Raw genomic sequence first — 22,444 nt, forward strand, 5'->3', positions numbered from 1 at the left:
CTTTCCTATTTGAAGAAACTATTTATTGATCCACCTTAAAGAGTTCGTGTCCTTTGAATTGCATTAATTAAGTTGATTTAGAATTAATTTTAATAGTAGTGATAAGTATGTGTCTACGTATTTATATACTTTGCCTTACCTCCTGTTATGAACAGATTCATGAATTGGTTTGCCAAGATTCAGGGTTATAATCTGTGACCATGGAACAAGACAAAATTAATTATAGTTCAGTGGATTTGAATGAGAGACTCTGGCCTCGTTGGTAACATGCTCACATAGCTAAACAATTATTTCTTTTTGCTAGGGGGGAGCCAAAGACATGGTATGGTGTGCCATCTCATGCTGCCGAACAGCTGGAGGAGGTGATGAGGGAGCTGGCTCCTGAGTTGTTTGAGTCCCAGCCTGATCTCCTGCATCAGTTAGTCACCATCATGAACCCCAATGTACTGATGGAGCATGGTGTGCCTGTGAGTCTTCTTGTGTCTCCTTTTAGTATTTTCTTTTTTTTTTTTTTAAGATTTTATTTATTTATTTGACAGAGAGAGATCACAAGTAGACAGAGAAGCAGACAGAGAGAGAGAGGGAAGCAGGCTCCCTGCTGAGCAGAGAGCCCGATGCGGGACTCGATCCCAGGATCCTGAGATCATGACCTGAGCCGAAGGCAGCGGCTTAACCCACTGAGCCACCCAGGCGCCCTCCTTTTAGTATTTTCATTTTAAGGTTCTGTTAGCTTTTCATTAGACAGAAACACATTTCTTTTGTTTTATAACTGGAAGCAAAAGATTTCATCTTCTAGCCAAATTACAATTTATATTCTGAAGGGAACAACATTTCTTGGTAAGAAAGAGGTGTTTTGTTTTGTTTTTTTAAGATTTTTATTTATTTATTTGACAGAGAGAGATCACAAGCAGGCAGAGAGGCAGGTAGAGAGAGAGGAAGGGAAGCAGGCTCCCTGCTGAGCAGAGAGCCCAATGCGGGGCTCGATCCCAGGACCCTGGGATCATGACCTGAGCTGAAGGCAGAGGCTTAACCCACTGAGCCACCCAGGTGCCCCAAGAAAGAGGTGTTTTAAAGTATTAATCTTACTTTATGTATAGCTACCTATTGAATAGGCTTCTGTTTTCAGTAAACCTTTATATCCTGGTTTTGACAAAAATCTTACATTCTTTATTATCTAGTGTATATAATAATATTCTCTTATTTATTATCTGCATTATCTTTGTTTCGTCAGAGTGTAAAGTATTTTAAGTGATACTTGTAACTAATACTTATCCTTTGGAGATCATATTTCATTAAAGGTTTCACAGCTTTTTTTTTTAATATGTGATAATCAAATACTATGAATACCTTTTCTGCTTTACCTTTTTAAAAAAGATTTTATTTATTTAGAGAGTGAGAGAGTGTGCAAGCATGAATGGGGGGAGGGGCAGAGGGAGAAGGAGAGAGAGAATCTCAAGCAGACTCTGCACTGAGCATGGAACTTGATGTGAGGCTTGATTTCGTGACCCTGAGACCATGACCTGAGCTGAAATCAAGAGTTGGATGCTTAACTGACTGATCCACCCAGGCACCCAGTATTATTTTGTCTTTAAAGATCTCACTTGTTTCAGACAGGGACAGTGAGAGAGAGCGCTTATACGCACGCCCACAGCAGGGAGGAGCAGAGTGGGAATCAGACTCCCCACTGAGAAGGGAGCTGGATATAAGGCTTGATCTCAGGACCTGGGATCATGACATGAGCTGAAGGCAGAGTGAATTTATACTAGAATCTGGGATTTTTCTAAAGACACATAGTATTGGGGTGGCTGGGTGGCACACACACACTCTCTAAAATAAATAAAGACATAATCTTATCATAAAAATAAGTGGAATCCAGGAAAACTGATTTTGGGGTTATCACCATATAACATGTGAACTAATTACCTAATTTCCAAAAAAATATCCAAGAGTAGGAGGCAATTCCATTTTTTAATGTTATTGACAACATAAGGATGAAAGGAATAAAAGAAAAAGTCTCTTAATTGTAAAAATTTTATCACATTTCAGAAATTAGTAGCCCAGTGAGAGTAACATTTTCTTTTTGAGAATTTGCTACTTTTTTTTTTAAGTCAATGACTATTTTATTATTTATTTTTAAAAAAGATTTTAGTTATTTATTTGACAGAGAGAGACACAGGGAGAGAGGGAGCACAAGCAGGAGTGGGAGAGGGAGAAGCAGGCTTCCGGCTGAGCAGGGAGCCCGATATGAGCTCTCTCTCAGGACCCTGGGATCATGACCTGAGCCAAAGGCACATGCTTAATGACTGAGCCACCCAGGCACCCTGTCTGCTACTTCTTGTGAATTATTGTAGCTTGTTATCAGTGACTGTTTTAAGAAGGTAAGAGTTCAGGCTGCTTCTTAAACCCTGATATTATTTTCTGATATGGGTAGGTGAATGCTTTCCTGTTTATAGTTTTAGAAAATGCCTCTGAAAGTGACTGATAAAATCTCTTCCTCTTTTTTGTTGTTTTTGTTTTGTTTTGTATCCCTGTTCCCACTTTGCATTTAGGTGTACAGGACCAATCAGTGTGCTGGAGAGTTTGTTGTGACGTTTCCTCGTGCCTATCATTCTGGATTTAACCAGGGCTACAACTTTGCTGAAGCTGTGAACTTCTGTACTGCTGACTGGGTCTGTTCTATAGCAAGTAGCTGTTGTACGTCTACTAACACCCCTGGAAAATGCATCTTAGTGGCCATATTTGCTTAGGTGGGGAGGGGAGGATTCATGAATACCTTATTTTTTATTTTTTTTTAAGATTTTATTTATTTATTTGAGAGAGAGAGAGAGAGAGAGAGCATGAGGAGAGAGAGGTCAGCAGGAGAAGCACACTCCCTGCCAAGCAGGGAGCCCAATGCGGGACTCGATCCTGGGACTCCAGGATCATGACCTGAGCCGAAGGCAGTCACTTAACCAACTGAGCCACCCAGGCGCCCTCATGAATATTTTAGTAGAGACTGGAATGGGTGTTGTAATTTAGAAAATTCAGTTAGAGTTTCCCTTGCAATTTTTATTTGGAAGATTTTATAGTTCTTTACTTCTCATCCATTCATTCTTTTTCCCCATTCTGTTTGAATTTTATTTTATTTTTTTTAAAAGATTTTATTTATTTATTTGACAGATAGAGATCACAAGTAGACAGAGAGGCAGGCAGAGAGAGAGGAGGAAGCAGACTCCCCGCTGAGCAGAGAGCCCAATGTGGGGCTCGATCCCAGGACCCTGGGATCATGACCTGAGCCGAAGGCAGAGGCTTTAACCCACTGAGCCACCCAGGCGTCCCCTGTTTGAATTTTAAATGAGCACTTGTTAGTTTTTGAATCTTTCTTTTCTGAGAGACTGTCGTGCCTCTAGTCTTTGCCTTCTCTGAGCAACTTAAGGATTTTATAATGACAACTAGATCTATTTTTTTTTTTTGACAACTGGATCTTTTTAAGAATTAATTTTACCTGTATTTTCAAGTATATAACTCGGATTTTTATTTTAAAATACCCCTTTATTACTTCCCTTCTTATAGACAATTAAGTGATTTTATTCTTCCTACCATTTTATGTTTTTTTGTATTTCTTTAAAAAAAAACTTAAAGAGTAACTATAGTACTGAGATCTCTTGTGGGATATACTTGTGTTTAAATGATAATGCCAAGGGTGCCTGGGTGGCTCAGTCGTTTAAGCCTCTGACTTCAGCTCAGGTCATGATCCTGGAGTCCTGGGATCGAGTCCTGCATCAGGCTCCCTGCTCAGGAGGGAGTCTGTTTCTCCCTTTCCCTTTACCCCTCCCCCCTGCTCGTGCTCTCTTTTGCTCTCAAAGGAATAAATAAAATCTTTTAAAAAATAAAATAAATGATCGTGCCAGTGATTGCTATTTTGCTTTTTCGTATGAGGTAGATATCAAAAAGTGACTAGTTATGATTCTGTCATGTTGGTTGGGAAAAGACTGCAAATTTATAATACACTCTTTGACTTTAGTTTTCATTTTGTGATCTTTTTTGGTCTCCTCTCAATATTTGGGGAGATTTTGTTTTCATTTTTTAAGAGAGAGAGAGAGAGCACCCAGAGGGAGAAGAGATCATTGTAGCAGGTTCCATGCTGAGCACAGAGCCTGACATGTGGCTTGATCTCTTGTTGAGTTCAGGACCCTGAGATTATGACCTGAACAAAATCAGGAGTCAGATGCCAACCGACTGAACCACGCAGGTGTCCCAAGGGGGAGATATTTTTAGTAATACTGGGTCTTATGTTTTCTGTGGGCACATTAATTTATTAAATTCCATGATTCATGATTTCATGATATTTGTTTCCTTGGTTAATGAATGACATGATGAGTAATCTTATTTGATCTAGTAATTTGAAACATTATTAGGCTTAGGAAGCAGTATGAGCAAGACTGAGCTTAGGACTTTCCCTTGGGTTTGAGGTCTATTTTTTAAAATTCAGCTAACATTTATTAAAATGTTTATGATTTACTTCTTGGCTGGATGTAGTGTAGGAAATAAAGATAATTCAGAAATGAATTCGAGATGGTTTCTGCCTTTAATGTGTCTGCTGTTATTGATATGTGGCCTTTGGCAACTCTCTTAATTTCAGTGTGCCTAAGTTTTTTACCTTGTATGTGAAGACACTAAGATTCTCTTAATAACCTCAAACAAGTGAGATGATATATGTAGAAATCCTTGAAACTCTTGAAAAGAAGGGTGTGCTAGATATGAAAAATTATAGCAGCTTTAGATTTGGAATATGGTGATTGATGGTACTAAGTTTTTATAAGCCACAGCGGATAATCAGTTCTATTTTATGTGGCTTCTTTACAGATTATAATAATTAAGATCTTCATATTTTCTTGCCATTGTTAATAAGCTATATGAAAAATGTTTAACAAGTAATATTTATGAATTAGGAAATGGAAGAGTTGTGTGTTAATAGGATAATGCCTAAGTTCAGTATTATTATTTTCTTTGGAAAGATTTTTTTTTTTTTTAAGATTTTTACTTATTTATCTGACAGACACAGTGAGAGAGGGAACACAAGCAGGGGGAGTGGGAGAGGGAGAAGCAGGCTTCCCGCTGAGCAGGGACTGTGTGCCCCCCTCTCCCCCTCCCGATGCAGGGCTCCATCCCAGAACTCTGGGATCATGACGTGAGCCAAACGTAGACACCTAATGACTCAGCCAGCCAGGCACTCCGAAAGATTGTTTCTTTAAAAGAGTAGGTGCGCCTGGGTGGCCCAGTTGGTTAAACATCCACCTCTGATTTTGGCTCAGGTCATGATCTCAGGTTCCTGAGTTCAAGCCCTGCATTGAGCTCTATGCTGGGGGTGGAGCCTACATAAAAAAGAAAACAAAAAACAAAAAAAGAGCATGGAAATATTGTTTGATTTAGAGATAGTCTTATATTCTCAAAATGTAATTCCCTTGATTATCTTCTGCCTTTTTCAAAATGGAGGTGAATTCTTCAAGGTTCTTAAAGGTCCATTTTCTTATTTTTTCTCTTTTATGTCATAGTTTTCAAATGTAAACTAAAACTCCCATTTTAAACTACCCAGGTTTTTCTGCTGGACAGAAGGGTAGAAGTTGGGGAAAGATAGGAGGGAGGAAGTGTGTGTGCATATATGTGTTTGTTTTTATGTACAGGCATACATTGTTTTATTGCACTTTGCTTTATTACATTCCACATGTAATTGCATTTTTTACAAATTGAGAGCTTATGGCAACCCTGTGTCGAGAGCAAGTCAGTTGGCACCATTTTTCCAATAGCATTTATTCACTTCATGTCTCTGTATCACATTTTGGGAATTCTGGCAATATTTCAAACTTCTTTGTTATTATTTGTTCTGGTGATCTGTGGTTAGAAATTATGTCTGAAAGCTCTGGTGATGGTTAGCATTTTTTAGCAAGAAAGTATTTTTGAATTAAGTTGTGTACATTGTTTTTTTAGACATAATGCTGTTGCACACTAAACACTATAGTATAATGTAGACATAACTTCTATGTACTGGAAAACCAAATTATTCATTTTACTCACTTTATTGTGATACTTTATTTATGGTGGTCTGGAACCCAACCCACAGTATCTCCAAGGTGTGCCTATATAGTATAACCAGTATCATAATTTGGCTTAAAGCTTGATGGTTAAAAAGTTTTCAGAATTTATCCTAAAAGGTGTATCTGATTTATGAAAAGTGAGCATCTAGTGATTTGTTTATTCACTTACGGAGAATAAAGTGTATAATCTCATGATTTCACTTGGATTCTCTTTAGACCAGACTGATACTTTTAAAAGAATTTCTAGATGCTTTATATAAACCGTCTTTTGGTTTGGTTCTTATAATAGAAGTTAATGTGAATTGTTGAAGTAGTGCTTTTTTCCTCCCCTTTTCTTTCTCCTTTTTTTTTTAAACTTTTAATAACATCTCTGCTTTTTGGTCTGTGGAAACTTCCATGCTGAAGCTATCTACTTAACCCTTTATTACCTAAATGTTTTTTTCTTTATTTTTTAAAGGCAGCTTATGTTAAAGTGGTCTAAAAGAGTTTGCTTTTTCATTTAAGTATCAAGGAACTGTACTTCTTGTTTTACATAATGAGTAGAAAATCAATAGCTTAGGCTAGAAGCTTAGCATCTCAAATTATAGAAATTTTCTGTGGGAAGGCCTTTGAAATTCCTGCTGGGCCATAAATATTTTATATTTACATTTCCTTTTATGTTCAAATGGAATTTGTTACTCTGCCTTTTTTGGTAATAAAACAGAGGAGCTGTAGACTAAATACTGGTTTTTGTTCTGGGATATGTTATAAGCAAGTAATTTAATTTGACAATTTTGTTTATAGTTGCCCATTGGACGTCAGTGTGTCAATCACTACCGACGGCTAAGGCGTCACTGTGTCTTTTCCCATGAAGAACTCATTTTCAAGATGGCAGCAGATCCAGAATGCTTAGATGTGGGGCTGGCTGCCATGGTGTGCAAAGAATTGACTCTCATGACTGAAGAAGAGACAAGATTAAGAGAGTCTGTTGTACAAATGGTGAGTTTGTGGACTACATTTTCTCTATTTGATACTGCTCATGGAATATACTAAAAATTGAACTTGTAGAAAGAATCCATTTTCATCTTTGATTCCTTTAGAAGATGAACACAAAAATCACACGTTGGGAGAGAGTAAGTGTGTGTGTGTGTGTGTGTGTATGCGCGCGCGCATGTGTGCGTGTGTGTGTTTAAAGATTTATTTATTTTAGGGAGAGAGAAAGTGTACAATGGAGTGGGGAGAGGGAGAGAGAATCTTAAGTACACTCTGCTGCTGAGCACGAAGCTTGATACGGGGCTTGATCTCACAAGCTCAAGACCTGACCCGAAATCAAGAGTTGGGCGCTTAACCAACTGTGCCACCCAGGCACCCTGGAGAAGGTATATTTTTATTCTTGCTATTTTGGTTCTACAAAATGAAAAGTTTTAGAAATCTTTATGTCACCTCTAGATTTTAAAAAATGGAATCCTATCATGTAGAATTTCTTAGATATATTTCTTTTTTAAACCTTTTACATATAGTATTATTTCTTTAAATAAGAAAGTTCAGATCCTTTACTCTGAGCTTTGAACTGAGTAAAAGTTGTGTTTCTGGTGATTCCAACTGTCAGAGTGGATTGGTAGATTGATCTGTTTTGTCCCCCCCCCCCCCGGATTTCCCCCACCCTCCGCCCCCAGTTTGGAAGCCAGTTGAATTTCTGATGGAGTTTCTTAGAGTGATGGTGGCTGGGCAGCGGGGTGGCCATACCATCCCCACAGGTGTTGGGATTTTGAATGCCTAAAATAAACTAAACCTTTGTCACAATCAAGTTAATGAACATAGCACCTTCAAAAATTTTCTTAGGCCCCTGTATGATCCTTCCCTCTTGTCCCATTCCCCCTTTTCACTACTCCCACTCCACCCTCTTCCAGGAAAACACCAATCTACTTTCTTTCTTGTGCCTTTTTAAAAAGTGTCTTACTTAAATCGAGTCATACAGTTTATACTTTTTGTTTAGTTTCTTTGACTTAACATACTTTGAGATTCATTTATGTATTAATTGTTTATTCTTTTTAATTGCCAAGAGTAGTAGTTGGAGTATTTTTTGTATGGATATACCACAGTATATCTTCACTTACAAATGAACATTTTAGTTGTTTTTAGACTTTTTCCTGTTACCAGTTAAGCTGCTGTGAACATTTCTGAACAGATTTCTGTGTTGACATATATTTTCATTTTTCTTGGATAAATACTAGGACTGGAATGACTGGGTCATATGACATCTGTATGTTTAATTTTTTCTACAAACTGCCAAACTGTATTCCAAAATAGTTTTTACAGTTCTGCCAGGAATATGAGAGTTCCACTTGTCTTGCAATCTCCCTGACACTTGGAATTTTAACTTCAGATTTTTTAAAAAAGATTTTATTCACTTATTGAACAGAGAGAGTGAGAGAGAGAGAGAGAGAGCACACAAGCTGGGGGGAGAGGCAGAGGGAGAGAGAGAAGCTCCCAAGAGCAGGGAGCCTGATGCAGGACTTGTTCCCAGGATCCCAGGATCATGACCTGAGCCTAAGGCAGACACTTAACCAACTGAACCACCCAGGCATTCCCAACTTTAGGTAGATACTCTATTAGGTTTGTTGTGGTAGTTCATTGTGGCTTTAATTTTAATGACTAATGATGTTGAGTACATTCTAGGTGCTTATTTGCTGTCTATATATCTTTTTAAATTTTATTTTATTTATTTATTTGACAGAGATCACAAGTAGGCAGAGAGGTAGGCAGAGAGAGAGGAGGAAGCAGGCTCCCCACTGAGCAGAGAGCCCGATGCGGGACTCGATCCCAGGACTCTAGGACCGTGACCTGAGCCGAAGGCAGAGGCTTTAACCCACTGAGCCACCCAGGTGCCCCGCTGTCTGTATATCTTTGAGGGAAGATTCTGTTCAGATCTTTTGGCCAACTTTTAAAACTTGGGTTCTTACTGAATTTTGAGGGTTCTTTATATAGTCTAGATACAGATTCTTTACCAGATAGGTGATTTGAAAATATTTTCTTCCCATCTGTGGCTTGTCTTTTCCTTTTCTTAATAGTATTTTTTTTAAAAAAAGATTTTATTTATTTATTTATTTGACAGAGAGAGAGAGAGAGAGAGAGAGATCACAAGTAGCAGAGAAGCAGGCAGGGGGTGTGGGGAGCAGGCTCCCCACTGAGCAGAGAGCCTGATGCGGGGCTCAGTCCCAGGACCCTGAGATCATGACCTGAGCCGAAGGCAGAGGCTTAACCCTCTGAGCCACCCAGGTGCCCCTCTTAATAGTATTTTTTTGAAGAACAGGAGTTTCTTTGGTTTATCAATTCTTTCTTTTATGGCTCGTGGCTTTTGGCTATACCTAAGAAATCTTTAACTCAAGATCATGAAGATTTTCTCCTATGTTTCCTAGAAATTTTTTAGTTTTAGCTCATACATTTATGTGTATGGTCTGTTTCAAGTTTAATTTTTGTATGTGGAATGAAGTATGGATCAAAGTTTATTTTCTTGCATATGTCACTTACGATTTCAAGCCCACTTATGAGATTACTAACTTGAGATCTCCTGTTTTGGCATAATTGGTTTTAGCTAACTTAATAACCAAGTAACCAAGAATAATAAGAACAATTGGTAGGTTGAGAAGACACTTTATTTTTTGACATATCCCAAGTGGTAGAATATAACAGAAGTCTTGTTTCCTTTCAGTAAGATCAGAATTTTCTTGAAAACACCATTTTCAGTTAGAAAAGTTTATATAATCACAAAATTAAGGACTTTGTCTATTTTAAAAGAATTTCAAATAATGGGCTGTCTTAGATTTGAAGAGTTTTGAGGAAATAAAGGTTTAAGCTGAAGAAAAATACTGTGGTAGATAGGAATTTGAATCTGAAAAGTAAAAGAAAAATCAATTTCACCATTGTTTTTATGGGCATAAATGGGGGAAAAATCTTTAAACCAAAGCTATATATAGCTATATAAAGCTGTATAAAGCTATACATATTACAAATGATGTAAATATTAATATTATAAGCTAATTATTTTTTAAAATATTTTATTTTATTTATTTGACAGAGATCAAAGTAGGCAGAGAGGTAGGCAGAGAGAGAGGAGGAAGCAGGCTCCCTGCTGAGCAGAGAGCCCGACTTGGGCCTCAATCCCAGGACCCTGAGATCATGACCTGAGCCGAAGGCAGAGGCTTTAACCCACTGAGCCACCCAGGTGCCCCTAAGCTAATTATTTTTAAGAGTTTATGTTACCTTGGAAATTAGAATTTTTGCTAAATGGTCAGATTTCTTTTTCTAATTTGAATTACCTGTGATAAGAAACAAGAGGGTTGCCTGGGTGGTCCAGTCAGTTAAGTGTCTGCCTTGGGTTCAGGTCATGATCTCAGGGTTCTGGGATTAAGCTCCGAGGTGGGCTCTCTGCTCAGTGGGGAGTCTGGTTCTCCCTCTTCCTTTGTCCCTCTGCCCGCTCATGCTTTCTCTTTCAAATAAATAAATACCTTTAAAAAAGAAGAAGAAGAAAGAACAAGATAAAAGTGAATCTTTTTGGTTTTTTTAAAAATTTTTTTGAGAAAAATGAATGTATGACTTGATATAGTTAATATTCTCATGTTATATCTGTATTCTTAAAAGTTTTCTTTGCTTATTTTTTATTAGCCTTTTGTATTTTATTATTTTTTAATTTTTATTATTATTTATTTTTTTAAGATTTTATTTATTTATTTGACAGAGAGAGATCACAAGTAGGCAGAAAGTCAGGTAGAGAGGAGTGGGGGAAGCAGGCTCCCTGCCAAGCAGAAAGCCCGATGTGGGGCTTAATCCCAGGACCCTGGGATCATGACCTGAGCCGAAGGCAGAGGCTTTAACCCACTGAGCCACCCAGGCACCCCAAACATGGGAAAGACTTTGCATCTTTATTTATTTATCTTTTTAAAAGATTTTATTTATTTATTTGGCAGACAGAGATCATAAGTAGGCAGAGAGGCAGGCAGAGAGAGAGAAGGAAGCAGGCTCCCTGCCGAGCAGAGAGCCTGACGTGGGTCTCGATCCCAGGATCCTGAGATCATGACCTGAACCAAAGGCAGAGGCTTTAACCCACTGAGCCACCCAGGCGCCCCTATTTATTATTATTTTTAAAGATTTTATATATTTATTTGACAGAGAGAGAGACAATGAGAGAGGGAACACAAGCAGGGTGGGTGGGAAGAGAGAAGCCGGCTTTCTGCTGAGCTGGGAGCCTGACTTGGGGGTCCATCCCAGAACCCTGGGATCTTGACTTCAGCCAAAGGCAGACAGTTAACGACTGAGCCACCCAGGTACCCGGTTATTAATTTTTTTAATAAGACTGTCTTTTTAGAGTAGTTGAAAGTTCACAGTAAAACAAGGGAAAGGGTAGATTATAGAGATTTCCCATATGTCTTCCATCACTACACATGTAATGCCTTCTGCATTATCAGTGTCTCCTACCAGAGTGGTACATTTGTTAAAATTGATGAACCTGCATTGACGCATCATAATCACCCAAAGTCTATAGTTCATATTGCGGTTCACTCTTGGTGTATATTCTTTGTGTTTGGATGAATATATAATGACATGTATCCATCATTATAGTATAGAGTATTTTTACTTCACTAAAATTCCTCCATGTTTCATCTGTTTATCTCTGCCGCCCCCTTCCATTGGCAAATACTGATCTTTTTACTATCTCTGTAGTTTTGTCTTTATATCGTATAGTTGAAATCATACAGTGTGTAGTCTTCAGATTGCCTTTCATTTTTTTCATGTGAATGTCCAGTTGTTCCAGCATGATTTATTGAAAAGAATATCTTTGCTTCATTGTGTTGTCTTCTTTGTGAAAGATCAGTTGACTGTATTTATGTGAGTCTGTTTCTACATCCTCTGTTGTGTCCATTGATTGATTTGTCTATTCTTTCGTAATACCATGTAATCTTCATTACTACTGTAGCTTTATAATGTTTTAAAAATTTTATTGATTTTTTATTTGAGTATACTTGGCACACAGTTTAGTTTCATGTGTACAATTTATCTAAGTCTTGGAGTCAGATAGTATTAGTCTTCTGACTTTGTTCTGCAGTATTGAACCATTATGAGTCTTTTACTTTTCCATATAAACTTCAGAATACTTTGTCAATATCCATAGAATAACTTGTGGGGATTTTGATTTTGATTGTACTAGATTTATAGATTAAGTGGGTAGAACTGACATCTTGACAACACTGAACATGGAACACCTCTCCATTTATTTAGCTCTTCTTTGATTTTGTTCATAGGAGTTCTGTAGTTTTCTTTCTTGTGCGTATTCTGTTGGATATTTAAGTATTTCATTTTTGGAGGGTGCTAATATAAATAGTAATTTGTTTTTAATTTCAAATTCCACTTGTTTATCACTGGTATATAGAAAAGAGATTGCTTAGTTGGTTGGACGACTGCCTTCGGCTCAGGTCATAATCCCGGAGTCCCGGGATCGAGTCCCACATCGGGCTCCCAGCTCCATGGGGACTCTGCTTCTCCCTCTGACCTTCTCCTTGCTCATGCTCTCTCTCACTGTGTCTCTCTCAAATAAATAAATAAAATCTTAAAAAAAAAAAATGAAAGAGGTTGAATTGAATCATAACCTTGTATCTGTGTAACCTTGCTATTATTGCGTATTAGTTCCAGGAGTGTTTTGTCAATTCTTTCAGATTTTCTGCATGGGTGATCTTATGATCCACGAACAAAGATGGTTTGGTTTCTTTCTTCCCAGTCTGTATCCTTTTTATTTCCTGTTCTTGTCTTATTGTATTAACTAGGCCTTCCTGTTGAAAAGGAGTGGTGGGAGGGAACATTTTTGTCTTATTCTTGATCTTAGTAGAAAAATTTATTAGGAATGGGTATCAAGTGGTTTTTCTGCATCTGTTGATAGAATCATGTGGCAGGGTTTGAGAGGATTGACTCTAATTTTGAAAAGTTCTAATTGTTGCATACTTGGGATGAATTCCACTTAATTTGGTCATGTAATTCTTAATATATATTGTTGGATTCAACTTGCTAGTTTTATTGAAGATTTTTGCATCTATGTTCATGCGGGATATTGGCCTGTAGTGGTTTTGGTAGCTGGATAATGTTGGCTTCATAGAATGAGTTAAGTGTTTTCTCTGCTTCTGTCCTCTGAAAGAGTATAGAGAATTGGCTTAATTTCTTCTGTAAATGTTTGGTAGAATACACCAATAAACCCATTTGGATCCGGTGTTTTTTGTTTTGGAAGGTTATTAACTATTGATTTGATTTCCTCAATAGATGTATAGAGCTATTAAGATATTGCAAGTGTGTGTGTGTGTGTGTGTGTGTGTGTGTGTGTGAGAGAGAGAGAGAGAGAGAGAGAGAGAATTTTGACAGATTATCTTTCCAGGAATTGGTCCATTTCATCTGGTCATGAAATTTGTGGGCATAGAGTTGTTTATAGTATTCTTGCATTATCCTTTCAGTATCCATGGGATCTATAGCAATGTCTGCTTTTTCATTTCTGATTTTAGTAGTTTGTGTCCTGTTTGTTTGTTTGTTTTTCCCCCAGCTAGAGGCTTATCAGCATCATTGACCTTTTCTTAGGACCAGCTTTTGGTTTTATTGATTTTTTTCTCTACTCATTTCCCTTTTTACATTTCACTAATTTCCGCTCTAATTCTTTTTTTTTTTTTTAAGATTTTATTTATTTATTTATTTTAGAGAGAGTACAGGCAGAGTGAGGGACAGAGAGAGAGGGAGAGTGAGAACTTCAAGCAGACTACACGCTGAACACAGAGCCCAACACAGGGCTTGATCTCATGATTCTGAGATCATGACCTGAGACAAAATTAGGAGTTGGATACATAACCAACTGAACCACCCAGACACCGTGCCCCTCTTCTGCTTATTTGGATTTAATTTGGTCTTCCTTTTCTGGTTTCCTAAAGTGGAAACTTAGGTTATTCATTTTATGTATGTTTATTTAAAATGGAATTCCTTGGGGTGCCTGGCTGGCTTAGTCTGTAGAGTGTGACTCTTGATTTTGGGGTTGCAAATTTGAGCCCCATGTTGGGTGTAGAGTTACTTAAAAATAAAATCTTTTAGGGGCGCCTGGGTGGCTCAGTGGGTTGAGCCTCTGCCTTCGGCTCAGGTCATGATCTCAGGGTCCTGGGATCGAGCCCCGCATCGGGCTCTCTGCTCAGTGGGGAGCCTGCTTCCTCCTCTCTCTCTCTGCCTACTTATGATCTCTCTCTATCAAATAAATAAAAATCTTAAAAAAATCTTTTAAAAAAGGGGGGGAATTCCTTTCCCATTGCCTGGTGTCTGTTGAAGCTTGAAATTTAAGCATAGGTACACTTCATTTTAATGTACTTTTGCTTTATTGTGCTTCATAAATACTGTGATTTTTATAAATTGAAAGTTTGTGGTAACCTTGCAGTAAGCAAATTTATTGGTCCCATTTTTCCAACAACATTTGCTCACTTTGTGTCTGTATGTCACGTTTGGTAATTCTCACAATATTTCAGACTTTTTACTTTATATCATTTATTTATTTTGTTAATTTTTAGTTATCTCATAATATACAGTGTTATTTTAGTTTCCAGTGTACAATATAGCAATTCAACAATTCTGTACATTACTCAGTGCTCATCACCATAAGTGTACTCTTAATTCCCTTCACTTGTTTCACCCATCCTCCCCACCCACCTCCCTTCTGGTAAGCACCAGTTTATTCTCTGTATTTAGTAGAATCTGGGGCACTCTTCATGTCAGGGTCATGAGTTTGAGCCCCATGCTGGGTGTATAAAGCTTACTTAAAAAAAAAGTGGAATACCCTTAATAGAGTCTTTTTGATTTGTTAGTTTATCTTTTTTTCTTTGTTTTGTTTCTTAAATTCCACATATGAGTGTCAAAATCAGATGGTATTTGTCTTTCTCCGACTGATTTATATTACTTAGCATTATATCATTTAGATCCATCCATATTGTTGCAAATGGCAAGTTATCATTCTTTTTTTATGGATGAGTAATATTCCAGTGTATATATACCACATCGTCTTTATCCATTCATCTATCAGTGAACACTTGAGTTGCTTCCATGATTTGGCTATTATAAATACTGCTGTAATAAACGTAGGGGTGCATATATCTTTTAAAATTAGTGTTTTCATATTCTTTGGGTAAATACCGAGTAGTGCAACTACTAGATCATACAGTGATTCTGTCTTTACACTTGATCTTAGCCAAAAGGCCGAGAAGCGATGTGATTCTGTCTTTAATTTTTTGAGGAACCTCCGTATTTTTCCACAGTGGCTGCATCAGTTTTCATTTCCACTAATAGTGCATGACTGTTTCTTTTTCTCCACGTCCTTGCCAACACTTGTTTCTTGTATTTTTAATTTTAATAATTCTGATAAATGTGAGATGATATCTCATGGTTTTAATTTGCATTTCTCTGATAAGTGATGTTGAGCATCTTTTCATGTGTCTCTTTACCATCTCTGTGTCTTTGGAGAAATGTCTGTTCATGTCTTCTGCCCTTTTTTGGTGGGGTGGAGTGGTGGAGCCTAATGTGGGGGTTGAACTTACAAACGTGAGATCAAGACCTGAACTGAGATCAAGAGTCAGATGCTTAACCCACTAAACCACCCAGGCACCCCTGCCCATTTTTTAATTGGTCAGATTTTTCATTATTATATTTGTTGTGGTCATTTTGATGAGTGATCTTTGATGTTACTGTTGTCATTGTTTTGGGTGCCATGAGCTGTGCTTATATAACAGTGAACTTATTAGATAAATGTTTTATATATTCTGCCTGCTCTACCAACTGGCTATTTCCTCATTCCTCTTTTTGTCAGGCTTCTTTGTTCTTTGAGACACAACAGTATTGAAGTTCGGCCAATTAATAACCCTACGATGGCCTTTTAAGTGTTCAAGTAGAAGAGTCACATGCCTCTCACTTCGATCAGAAACTAAAAATGCTTAAGCTTCATGAGGAAGGCATGTGGGAAGCCTAGATGAGTCAAAAGCTTGGCTTCTTGTGCCAGAGTTAGCCAGGTTGTGAATGCAAAGGAAAAGTTCTTAAAGGAAATTAAAAGTACTACTCTAATGAACACATGAACAATAAGAAACTAAAAGAGCCTCATTGCTGATGTGGTGAAAGTTTTAGTGATCTGGATAAAAGATGGAGCCAGCTACAGTATTTTCTTATGCCAAGGCCTAATCCGTAGCAAGGCCCTAACTCCTCAGTTTTACGTAGGCTAGAAGTGGTAAAGAAGCTATGGAGGTTTGAAGCTAGCAGAGTTTGGTTCGTGAAGCTAGCAGAGGTTGGTTCAGAGAAGTCATCTCTATACCACAGAAATGCAAGGTGAAGCAGCAAGTGCTGATGTCGAAGCTGCACGAGTTTATTCAGAAGATCTAGTTGAAGTCGGTGAAGGTGGCTACGCTAAGTACAGATGTTCAGTGTATAAGAAACCACCTTCTGTTGGAAGAAGATGCCATCTAGGACTTTGTTAGCTAGAGAGAAATTAATGCCTAGCTTCAGAGTTTCCAAGGAGGGGCTGACTGTCTTGTTAGGGGCTAATACAGCTCATGACTTCAGGTTGAAGCCAGTGCTTATTTACCATTCTGAAAAGCAGGGTCCTTAAGAATTAGCTTAATCTACTCTGTGTTCTGTAACTGGAACAACAAAGCCTGGATGACAGCACATTTGTTTACAAATGGTCTAGACCTACTCTGCCATGCTGCAAACAGGACATCTGTTCTGCAGCCTGTGGATCAAGGAGTAATTCAACTTTAAAAGTCTTGCTATTTTTTTTTTTAAAGATTTTATTTATTTATTTGACAGAGATCACAAGTAGGCAGAGAGGCAGAGAGAGAGAAGGAAGCAGGCTCCCCGCTGAGCAGAGAGCCCGATGCAGGGCTCGATCCCAGGACCCTGGGATCATGACCTGAGCCAAAGGCAGAGGCTTTAACCCACTGAGCCACCCAGGCACCCCAAAAGTCTTACTATTTAAGGAACATATTTTGTAAGGCTGTAGCTGCCATGATAGTGAGTGATTCATCTGACGGATCCAGGCAGAATAAATTGAAAACCTTCTGGAAAAGGTTCACCATTCTAGATTCTATTAAGAATATCCCTGATAGATGAGACAAGGCCTGAATATCAACATGAACAGGAGTTTGGAAGAAGCTGATTGCAGTCTTGGCATGGACGACTTTGAGTATTCAAGACTTCAGTGGAGGAGATAACTGCAGATGGTGGAAGTAGCAAAACTAGAATTAGAAGTGGAGCCTGAAGATGGGACTGAATTGCTATAATCTCATGATGAAACTTGAGCAGTTGAGGAGTTGCTTCTTATGGACAAGCAAAGAAAGTCGTTTCCTGAGATGAAATCTGCTGGTGAAGATGCTGTGAAGATTATTGAAATGACAATAAAGAATTTAGAATATTACATAAACTTAGTGGATAGTGCAGTGGCAGGATTTGAGAGGATTGACTCCAGTTTTGAAAGAAGTTCTAATTGTGCGTTAAAATGCTATCAGACAGCATTGCATTCTTCAGAGAAGTCACACGTGAAAGAGGCAGTTGATGTGGCAGACTCTGTTGTTGTTGTCTACCAATTGAGCCAGCCAGGTGTCCCAGACTCTGTTGTTTTATTTTAAGAAATTGCCACAGCCACCCCAACCTTCAGCAACCATCCCCCTGATCAGGCAGCAGCCCGAGTGACATGGAGATAAGACCCTCCACCAGTGAAAAGCTCAAATGATGTTGAGCATTTTTTAGCAATACAGGGTTTTTAAATTAAGGTATATACATTGCTTTTTTAGGCATAATACTATTGCATATTTAATAGGCTACGGTATAGGGTAAATATAGCTTTTATATGTGTTGAGAAACCAGAAAGTTCATTTGACTTATTTTATTATGATACTCATTTTATTATTGTGGTCTGAAACAAAACCCACAATATCTCCAAGGTCTGCCTGTACATTGGTGGAGACTCATGAAGTCGGTTTTTGTGGTATAGTCTCATTTCAGGTTTAACCTTTGTTATTAATGGGGTATCGTTTTTCCTTGTTCTGTAGTAATTTGAGTATTGCATCTTTTGATCATTTTATTTATTGTTTGATCACATTTCTTTAAGGACTCTTTTCCTATAAACTCAACTTCTTCTTATGCCCTTGAGACTCTAATCTCAACCCTTTCTTTGCATATTGTGCCCTTGTCTTTCCTATCTTGAAGAAAGTTTTCATTTTTTTCCTACCAAAAAACTCGAGTGGTTTTTCTGTGGTTAGTGCCCTTGTTTCCTTTTTATCCCATCATTGTCACTGTCGTTCTGAAATTCTCAGAATTTGCTAGTGACTTTATTGCCAAAATCTAGTTGTTCTTTGTCTTTTATCCCCATGACCTCTTTGTTGCACTACATTTTGCTTCTTTGTTCCTTTCCCTAACACTTGCCTACTGTTTCTTGCACCTGATAACACTTGCAGTCACTTTAAAAAAAAAAAATTTTTTTTATTTATTTATTTTAGAGAGAGAACAAGCTGGGGGAGAGACAGGGAAAGGGAGCGAGAGAATCCATAAGCAGACTCCCTGCTGAGCATGGAGCCCAACTTGGGGCTCCATCCCAGGACCCTGAGATCATGACCTGAGTTGAAACCAAGAGTCAGCCTCTCAACCAAGTCACCCAGGTGCCCCTTGCCAGTCACTTTTAATTATTTTCCTCATCTTCAATTGCCAGTGTTTGCAGGGTGCAGCCTTGGACCTTTTATTGTTTTCCTTTAGTGCTACTTTACAAGGAATTCTTAGCTTTTCTTAGGATTTTACCTCTTTTTCAATTACTACCTTGTGGTTTCATTTCTCAGGTCTTGATATTTCCTCCTAGTTTATGGAAACACAGGAATTATTGTCACTCTGAAAAAGGTGTCATGTCCAGTCACCCATTTGTAATCCAGGTTTCCCTGGGAGACATTTCTGTTTAGCTTTTTGTCATCTTACTTTCAGCATCTGAGATAGAATATCATCTCCTCTCCATCTACCCTTTCACAGACCACTTTACTAATTGCCAGTAAGTATCAGGATCATTATTTTAAAAACTTGATGCGATCCTTGACTCATCCGTCTCTTTCACAGTCATCTGCTGTCTTGTTTGAAGTTTTTATTTGGGCAGTGTCTCATTAATTCCACCCCCACCCCCCTTTTCTTTACTGCTACCGTTTGGTTTCATTCCTTAATTTTCTCACCTTGATTATTTCAAATAGCCTTTTAATTTGTATCTTTTTTTTCTTCTCTCTGTTCCCTCCTAATAATTTATAATTTTCTGAGTTATGTAATGTTGAAAAGTATTATAAGGAAAAATTGTTCTGTGATAGCAAAGCTTGGGAAATGGTAGATTAAGAAAAAACTAATTGGGGGGGCGGTGCCTGGGTGGCTCAGTGGGTTGGGCCTCTGCCTTCAGCTCAGGTCATGATCCCCGGGTCCTGGGGTGGAGCCCCGAGTCAGCCTCTCTGCTCAGCGGGGAGCCTGCTTCCTCCTCTCTCTCTGCCTGCCTCTCTGCCCACTCTCTCTCTGTCAAATAAATTAAAAATCTTCAAAAAGAAAAAATAAAAAATTACTTGGGGATAAAGAAGTAATGATTCCTTACTGTAAAACTTCTATGATATGCTGGTGTTCATTGTTAATCTCTTAAATTGGGAGTGATATGGGTAATATATAGCGTTTTCCCATAGACAATTTAATTTTTTTGCAGAGTATCTTCTAGGGCTAGGGGTTCCTGGAGCATACTTTAGGATTTGGTGTAAAATTTATTTGAGACAGAGACAGACAGATAGACAGAAAGTGAGTGGCAGGGGGTGGGGGCCTCAGGGCAGAGAGAGGGAGAATCCCAAGCCGATTTAACCAACTGAACCATCCAGGTGCCCCAGATTTCTTGATGTATTAATGTCCTGTTTGCCAGCTGTTCTGAAGCTGTGTAAATTCTTAGAAGCTCAAAAATACCTGCAGTGCATTTTGGAACCATTTTTACATGAAATAATTTTTTAAAAAGATTTTATTTTATTTATCACAGAGAGAGAGAGAGAGAGAGAGAAAGCACAAGCAGGGGAGGCAGCAGGCAGAGGGAGAAGCAGGCTCTCCACTGAGCAGGGAGCCTGGTGCTGGATCCTGGGATCATGACCTGAGTTGAAGGCAGGCACTTAACTGACTGAGCCACCCAGGCTTCCCTACATGAAATAATTTTTAAAGCAAATATTAAATGCTAATATCAGAAATGGGAAGATACGGGTGTATGGTTAAGAGACATGTAGATTAAAACCAATATCAAAAACAAGATCTGTTTTGTAAGAACTGAATTGTGTCTGCCAGTGAATAAATTAATTGGGTTTTTACCTTGGGTAAGTGAAAACAGTTTGCTTTCATAGGGAAATTAGGTTCATAAGTACCTTGCTTACACAAGTAGTGACTCTAAAGAGAACCCTTGTATATTAAATGGAAGTCTTTATAAAATGCACTTCAAATGCTCTTATTTTCTTAAGCTGGCAGACTGAATTTTCTTTTTGATGTCTTGCTGAAGTAGATTATATTTTGATTTGCATAGTTGAAGTAATTCTTACTACTTTATCTTTGCATATATTTGTATATATCCATGTTATTTTGAGATCATTGATTACTAATGTATTTATATTCAAGATTCAAGGGTATATTATCCCTGGGACAAAAAAAAAATTTGGGGGGTGGAGCCTGGGTGGCTCAGTGGGTTAAAGCCTCTGCCTTTGGCTCAAGTCATGATCTTGGGGTCCTGGGATCCCCACATCGGGTTCTCTGCTCGGTGGGGAGCCTGCTTTCCCCCTCTCTCTGCCTCTGTGCCTACTTGTGATTTCTCTCTCTGTCAAATAAATAAATAAAATCTTAAAAAAAATTTTTTTAATTGATGTTTTTCTTGCTTTAAGGAGAAGACAAAATCACATGAAACAAAATATATAGCTTCATGAGTTGTTATATAGTAAACTTTGCTGTCATCACAATTCTAGTCAAGAAATAGAACTTTGTTAGCCACTCCAAAATTATCTCCCGATTAGTTTCTCTCCCTCTCCTCAAAAATGACTGCTTTGACCTTTGTAGTAAGTTCCCTGCATTTAAAAAATAGTGTATCAGTCAACTGTGTATTCTTGCACACAAAGGTTTAATGTTTCCCATTTTAAAAAAATTAAGAATGATTAATTTTAGAAAGTATTTTGATGATGTGCCATTGTACCCCTCGTGTTTATATCTTAAGTCAGATTTACCTGTAGAAGAAAATTTAATAACTCTAAGTTCTGATGCTTGAGAGCTTATAAAGACTTGATGTAGTGACATGAATTGTTTTTCAGGGTGTCCTGATGTCAGAAGAAGAAGTGTTTGAACTTGTTCCTGATGATGAGCGACAGTGTTCAGCGTGCAGAACCACGTGTTTTCTCTCTGCTCTCACATGCTCCTGTAATCCTGAACGCCTCGTGTGTCTCTACCATCCAGCTGATCTGTGCCCCTGCCCCATGCAGAAGAAATGTCTTAGGTATCCTTAAGGTTCTTGTAAAACTTGTTACTTCTTTTAAAACTGAGTGCACTGTTCTTTCTAATTCCCCTTCCCTGCGTGTGCACTGGGAACTTTTCCTTGTCTCTGCTTCCCTGCTGAGGACCAGTCCTTTAAAGTTGGCCCTAAACTTGGCAACTAATGTTAGATTTTTTTTTTATCAATTGATTTCACATGTTCCCTGTCTCTCCCTGCCTTAAAACTCTGTGAGTGGCTTTGATCTAAGACCCCATTTCCTTGGTCATTTATTAAGCTGATTTTACTTAAAATTTATTTTAACGTTGTTGTTGGTTTGCAACGTTTTTAATTTCTGTGTTTTTTGTTTATTTGTTTTGTTTTTCTTTGTGCTTAGATACCGCTACCCATTAGAGGACCTCCCTTCTCTGCTGTATGGTGTGAAGGTCAGGGCACAGTCCTATGACACTTGGGTCAGCCGTGTTACAGAAGCATTATCTGCCAACTTCAACCACAAGAAAGGTTAAGCTTTTGTGTGCATACACATTGAAAGAGGCCTTATTTTGTTTTATGTGCTTTTCCTCCAGTAAGGGAAACTTGTAGGCTTCATATGGGATTTGCAACTAGTAGGTAGGATAGTTTTCTATTTGAAAATTTTCTTTTACATAAATGGTTAATATAAAATGGGACAGACAGCTAACTTACAGTAGATACGTATTTTGGGGAGCCATTGTTACCAGTGGACTGCCACTAAAGGTTAGTAAGAAAGAGGAATTACTTTCCTGGAGAGAAATTGTCTGTAAGGGTTAGGAATGGGCACCTGTTCTTAAGCTTTTGTTGCATTGGTGAGATTTTC

General features: G+C 38.2%; 1 protein-coding gene across 1 annotated transcript in view; it reads left to right on the forward strand.

Moving 5' to 3' along the window:
• LOC111159667 (lysine demethylase 5A) overlaps window positions 1-22,444 on the forward strand; it is a 100,273-nt gene that overhangs the window by 38,330 nt on the left and 39,499 nt on the right. Inside the window, exons 12-16 of the mRNA XM_022522216.1 lie at window positions 305-467; window positions 2,550-2,669; window positions 6,858-7,052; window positions 21,434-21,615; window positions 21,986-22,110. Coding sequence (XP_022377924.1) covers window positions 305-467; window positions 2,550-2,669; window positions 6,858-7,052; window positions 21,434-21,615; window positions 21,986-22,110 — 785 coding nt within the window. The remainder of the gene's footprint in view (window positions 1-304; window positions 468-2,549; window positions 2,670-6,857; window positions 7,053-21,433; window positions 21,616-21,985; window positions 22,111-22,444) is intronic.

This window comes from Enhydra lutris, unplaced genomic scaffold (assembly GCF_002288905.1).
Source record: "Enhydra lutris kenyoni isolate GAN:26980312 unplaced genomic scaffold, ASM228890v2 scaffoldscaffold69, whole genome shotgun sequence".
Taxonomy (NCBI): Eukaryota; Metazoa; Chordata; class Mammalia; order Carnivora; family Mustelidae; genus Enhydra; species Enhydra lutris.